The following is a 6,931-nucleotide window of genomic DNA, read 5'->3' on the forward strand; positions in this document are numbered from 1 at the left end:
CCTTCTTCTGAACTCCCTTCAACATCCTGCTCTGAGCACAGGATCCGATCTGAGCGCCTGTAAACACTATCAACATGCACATCTACAGTGGAAAGTGACTGCAATGCAAATATTAGCTACTCAAAGGTTTAACTGATCATTCAAGAAAAAAAAAACACACACACACACACACACACACACACACACACACACACACACACACACACACGCTGTACATTACACATGAACAGACACGAAGCTGCATTCCACATATTGTGTAGTACATTTCCTTTATTTCTAACAGAACATTTACATAAAATTCTCCTTTTAATTGATCTCCTCTCCAGTTTCCTGGAGTGCCAACGACCAAATGACACATTGCTGGAGCACCAGCATCGGCATAGAATAAAAAAGAAAAAAAAAGAAAAAAGAAGGAACAAAAAAAGAAAAGAAAGAAAGAAAGAAAGAAAGAAAGACAAAAAGAAAAGAAAAAAAAAAGACCCTAAACCCCTTATTCCATTTTTCAGGTTTTTCTCCCCCATTTTTAAGAGTGTCACATCAGCTCACAAACTGGTCAGTGCTTTGCCCCCCCCCCCCCGGTTAAAAACTTTCAGAAGTGTTATCAGAGATCTCCATGTTAGTCTTCAAGCCGTCGTTGCTTGTGCTGCGTCATGCGAGCTTCGAGTTCTGTTACATGATTCGCAGGCCTTGGATAGAAGACTCTAAAGTCTGAGGAGACAAAAAAATATATACATGAACAAGAAAAACAGGTCAATGCAATAAATTTGAACAATGTGCATCATCTGTGTGCATGATAAATAAAAAAAGATTTGAAAACATTTTACCTTACACAGAGTGATGACTTTTTATTTTTTATTATTACAGCAGTGTGTAGGATGTGTGCAAAACCTGATTATACTACAGAAAATAAAATCCATCATTTTTAATCAGTCTGTAGGGGAATCATTCCCAATTCCCAATCATACAAGCAAATAAGGTGCATGAAGGCAACCAATCGCTTTACACGAGACAGATGACGCCAGCTGACTACATGTTCTTGAACTGCTGCTTGTGCATCAGAGGGCAGTGCAACACAAAAAGTGCTGCCTTCATAATACACAAAAAGCTTAAAGATAACAGTGTCACTGAAGAAAACAGAAACTGTGCCCCCACCCCCCACCCCCACCCCCCACATACAGGCTGTGGTAAAATCTGTCTTCTAGAGTGTATGTTATGGAGATTCAAACTCAATCTCCCAATGACAGGATAAACGCCTTTCTGTTGAGAAGTCCTGAATAACTGAAGAGTGAACATCCCACAGGACGAATAGTGGATATTTTACTGCTATAAGTCAATGCTTAAAGGGGCAGAAAAAACTACAAACCTTAAAGTCCCATATGGTCATCGCTCCATCGATTCCTGTAGTGCAGAATTTACGACAATCTCTTTTGTCTCCTTCATATATAGACACTTGGCTACAAAATGAGAACAAATATGTTGAGTTAGAAAAAAACCTGCAAATTCGAAAATTTACAAAAAAAGTTTAGATGTGATAAAATGTTCAAAATTATAAGTCCGCTTTCACATCTTTTTTAGGCCTATTCTGAGACCACGTATGGTTCCCAATTTCCTGTTTGCAGGTTTCTTGAGAAAAACTTTCAGTGAGTGAGGAAACATTTAGAAGCCTCAGGACGGGGTCAGGACGATTGAGCAAATCTATTATAGCAAATTATGAATTTGCCCTAAAATACAATTATTTGCCAATGTGCTTGTTATACAGTACTTCTGACTATTAATGGATCAGTATTCATTTTTCTATAGTTTACTTTTCCATCTAAAATAAGATGCTACAGAAAACTGTTTATAATGTTGGTAAAGAAATTAACATTAAATAGACATGTAATAGACCGATCAGGAATTACCTGCAAAACAGATGCAAGTGAGAATCTCCAAAAGAAACATGGGCGACTCTTCAAAATGTGTAAAAAAAAGTAAACTGCTAATCTCTTTATAAAACAATACAAAATGTACCTGAGACCAGTGAATCATTTTAAAGACAAAATACTGTCAGGACAAAAATCAACTGATTTATGTTTCATTATCTTTAAAAGCACATATGATTTATAGCTTGCTTTCCTATTTTTCCTATGATTTTCTTTTAGACAGAACTGTATGTCTAAAGCTTAATGAAGCTTCAAATAGCATGTATTTCAGCAGCGATATACTATATGCTATATACAATTATTTATCAATATTTTCAAAATGTCTTATAATAAGAATGGTTGAATCCCCTCATGGGGGACGGAAAAACAATCCCTGACTATAGCTGTTGTATCTGCTTTGGGACGAGAGCTTAAGACTTACGTGATGCTGTTCTGGTGAAGGGTCTCCAGAGTGCTATTGCGATCCTCGGTAGTGGCTCTCTTGTCCATGTTGCGGAAGCGCTCCATGGCAGAGATGTTGCGCTGGATGCTCTGCTTCGGAATGTCCAACTTGGATACGAAGGTCAAGTTTCCACCATCATCGAAACTGAACAGCATTGGGCAGCAATCATGACCCTTTTGAGAAAATAGTAATAAAAAGAGCCTTAAAAAAAAACTGACACTAAATCCCTCCAATAGGATGGCAGAACTGCATGCGGTTTTCTTACCGCTGCAACAATGTTGTTCTCAGACACAAATGTTACACTTAGAAGAGCAAGAAACTCTGTCTTCAACTGGCTTGGCCTGTAAAACAAAAGTACCATCTGTAGCCCTCACACACAGTCAACAACCATGACCTAGAATAATATTCATAAAACAGGCAAAAATAGTTCGTTTGAATGCTCACGTTAAGCTTTTTGTAGGGTCCACCACGTTCACAGTGCTGTCATGGCTGACCCAGGCCAGTCGATTTCCACTGGCAGAGAAGCACACACTGTGGACCCATCCTCCACTGCCCGCTCCACCAAACTCTGCCATCACTTGACCAAATGGCATCTTTGATCCCCATGGAGTTGGAGCTGGTTTCTCATCCACCTCCTTGATGTATGCAGAAAACACCCTTGGGGGGAGAAAAAAACATAGCTGTTATGAACGAACACACACACACACACACACACACACACACACACACACACACACAAAAACACAAAAACACAAAAACACAAAAACACAAAAACACAAAAACACAAAAACACTTCACAAATTTGGGATGGTGAAAATGTCTTTTGAAGCCCAACAGTATCCAAAAATGTTACTCCAAAACTAAAACATTATTGACTTATATATGCTAGTTATATATACGTGCAGGCATACGCAAAACTTCCACCTAGCATATACTGTTGTCACTTGTCCCGTCACTTTTGCAAGTCCTCAGAAATGATCTTAATGCGCCTGCGTGATGCAGTACAACTATAAATAGTGGGGGCAACATAGCACTCTGTGTACAGAACTCAATAAAAAAAATCTGACATTACGTCTAATTTCATACATATGTACTGTTCTAGACCACCATCGAGTATTCACCGCTCCCATAGTGTTTAAAAACCTCTTATAGCTACTGAAAAGTCTGTTTTGAGTAGCAGTTTCCTGGATTTCCAAACTTAGTAAGCATTTTTATATGATGTAGATAATGACAACGTCCCAAAGAGAAACTGAGCTTTTCAGTATGTTTGACATTGTATCACATGAAATCACTTAACAATAGTTTTGATGTGAAACCGATATGAGATGACGGATGTTTTAGCTCTTACTATTGAACATGCACATGTACATATTGAACATGAAGGAAACCTGCTCTTTTAGCTTGAAACTATTTAGCTGCCATATGCTGATCTAATCAACGAGTCACTATGATATCTAAAATTGTACATGATCCCTGCAAATTACATTCTCTACCCTTGTGAACAATTTAATAATAATAAATAAATAGTTATATAAAGCTCCATACCTTTCTTAGAAATTAATCGACATTTGAAACCAAAATAAAAATAAAGATTTTTTTTGCCACAGGATGCACAATAGCAACATTCTTCTATTTAGCGGTTTTGAGACTGCATCAATCCACTTCCTAGAGAGAGAGACAAACATCATACCTGCATTTGAAGTCACATGACCCAGCTGCCAGGAGCACATTGTTAGGATGCCAGTCTAGGCTGAGGACAGTGGAGCGGATGGGTTTCTTGATATGTTTGCTTACCCACCTTAACAACAACAAAAAAAAGACAAACAAGAGGCGTAAGGCGTCTGTAATTTCGCGTGAGTATTTTCGACCAGTAAGCGTATCAACTCACCAGTCATTTTCAGACTCAAAGTAGCAAACAGATATGAGGCGAGCTCCACTGCCCACGGCGAACTTGTTCTCCAATGGAGACCACTTCACAAACGTGGCTGCACGGTTGATCCTGAGGATGACGAGAGTGGGCTTCCACACGCCGTCCTTCTGACTCCACACGTAAGCGTTGCGATCTGCTCCGCAGGTTACAATCCGATCACTTTTAGGAGCCCAGTCGATGCCTAGAAACATGAATGATAAATCTTAAAACCATATAGCAATACAATAATACATAGCTTACATTCGGGGTGTGCGATATGTCCCGTCTATCATCTATAAAAATATATCAACCGTCCTTTTAACCACATGTAAGCTGACATTATCGAAAAAAACACCTACGCATATTTACTGCGTAGTAGGATACAGTGTACATTTATGCTAGCTACCCAAATGCAAGACTGAAGGGCAAAAATGACACCAGCCAGGACTGAGAGGAAAACTAGACACCAGCCTGCGTTGGTAAAATTTATTGCTAGAGGTGAATCACCCTCAGTCACATGAAAGTGATTTGGCTTTGAAAAGACAGATGATCCTGAAATAAAAATACAGCAATCTGTTGGAAATCGGTTGCCGTTATATATTCAGCTCGACAGCTAACTTGTTCCACCACCGCACATAATAGGAGTCAGCTATCTATTTTTACTCGGATGCTTCAGGTTTCAATAAATAAGTACTTCTCATTATATACACTGGTCCCATTAATGTCATAAACAACAGGGAGCTAAATATTTTAACCATTTTTAAATAAATATCATTCTGTGGTCAGTATCTCTCACACACACACACACACACACACACACACACACACACATTATACGCAGAGTGAGACGGTGTAATACATGATGACCGATTACCTGTAATATGCCCATTGTGTTCTTTTAGTTCATGGGCTTTTACCCATTGATTTCCACTCTTCTTGTATATATGGACCTCATGGTTGTTCGGACTTATGGCAATTTCTAGGGAAAAAGAAAACAAATCTGACGGACTATTTAGGGCAAATAAACACAAGGCTTAAATCTTCAAGACAAACAAACGAGCTGCTTACGAGTCCTGTCCCTGTTCCATGCATGGCATGTGATGGGCTCCAAGAGAAACTGATGGAGTGACATGTTCTTTTTGTAGCTCTGTGGGGGGGGAAACATTAAAATAAAGAAAGAAAATTTAATTGCCGGCTGAAGGATTCAATGATATATTGAGACAATAACACGAGGACAATTTATGATGCATTAAAACTGATTCCTGGATTAGACTAAGAAGATTAGACATGAAGATTGGTTGAGAGCGCGTTACTGATTTAACCTGAAGAACAGGAATTTTCTGTCAATGGCCTCTTATCGGTTTCAGGGCGTGGAACTGCCTCAGTGCTGCTGCTGCTGATGATGATGTAGTTTATCCGGTTGGCTAAGCTACTGCTAGCACAGCTAGATAGTGTGCGCCCGGCTGCTAGCTAACGAGCTAACAGGCTAATGCTAAGCTAATGCTTCCCGAGCTCCCTTGGCTAAGCTAGTTAGCTCATTTGTTTAACAAAACGGAACGAGGCACACAATCTTCATACAGTGACCCAACAATAAACAATTCGATGTTGTTAATAATCTATCAAATATATTAATTTCAACAAAATGTAAGAAGCTACAGAAGAGGTTCCATTCACGCTGACCGGCTCTGCACGCTCCCTGCTATTGGATACGGGCAGGAGAGAGACCGGGAGCGGCGCCCCAGGCCTCAGCCTACATCGCTCCACAATAAACCACACTTATACCTGAACAGTTGGGCTTGTGTTGAAAAATATCCGCACTGCTTTTTGCTTCTTATTGTTTTGTTTTTTTTGGACGGACTTGAATTCGCGGACTCTGGACAGTCGACACGAATTCACTCCGGCTGCTCGCTCGCTTCGTGGACTTTAGCTTTCCTAAGCTCGGGCTGTCAGGAATCCAGGAAATGGCAGCGGTGCATCACTGCGCATGCGTACGCACAGAGCTCACGGTGTCTCACAGAGAAGCATCATCGACCTGAGCGATGGGATGGGATGGATGGATGGATGCAGTGAAAAGTTTATATAACAAATGGTCTGTGACAAAAAATAATAATAATAATACAAAGACAACAGTTCCTAAAAACGTAAAATGAAAGAATAGTATAATACAAATGAAAATTAATTTGAAAATACAAACAAGATGAATTATTTTGCGTATCCCTAATAAAGTGCAGCTGTGTAAGATATGTATAAGTTATTTTTTGCAATACATGTACGTATACAAAGAAACCAAAAAAAAAACAGGTTGAGATAGTAAATGTGTTGTGCAGTAAGTCGAAGCTGTAGTCCTTGGTGTTCTTCTGGCTGAGAGCCTGAATTGCCTGCTGGAAGAAGCTCCTTAACATTATCATTGTGTTGGCCTTCCTGAAAGTGCTTCCCTGACTGCAGCAGAGTGATTTACTGTTTGGATGATTAAAGTCTTTCACTATCTTCCTGACCTTGGTTCACCACTTGCTGTTGATAGACTGCAGGTCAGAAAGCTTACTGTGGATTGTAATATCAGTTGATTGCACCAATCTCTGGAGCACTTGCCTGTCCTGTTTGGTGATCTTCTCAAACCAGACTCAGCTATTTTTCTTAAAATTAATTAGGTTGTGCACC

The 6,931-nt window shown here is 39.6% G+C and overlaps 1 protein-coding gene across 1 annotated transcript; it reads right to left on the reverse strand.

Moving 5' to 3' along the window:
• Window positions 1–250: 250 nt before the first annotated feature.
• On the reverse strand, window positions 251–6,245 carry arpc1a (actin related protein 2/3 complex, subunit 1A). Its single transcript, XM_083524567.1, has 10 exons — window positions 6,056–6,245; window positions 5,342–5,420; window positions 5,148–5,252; window positions 4,253–4,475; window positions 4,055–4,162; window positions 2,809–3,021; window positions 2,630–2,705; window positions 2,344–2,537; window positions 1,364–1,454; window positions 251–708 (listed from the first exon to the last, which is right to left on the reverse strand). The coding sequence occupies exons 2-10, from the start codon at window positions 5,403–5,405 to the stop codon at window positions 670–672; spliced, it is 1,113 nt and encodes a 370-aa protein (XP_083380693.1). The 5' UTR covers window positions 5,406–5,420; window positions 6,056–6,245; the 3' UTR covers window positions 251–669.
• Window positions 6,246–6,931: the final 686 nt, after the last annotated feature.

Source organism: Silurus aristotelis (genome assembly GCF_946808225.1).
Source record: "Silurus aristotelis genome assembly, chromosome: 21".
NCBI lineage: Eukaryota > Metazoa > Chordata > Actinopteri > Siluriformes > Siluridae > Silurus > Silurus aristotelis.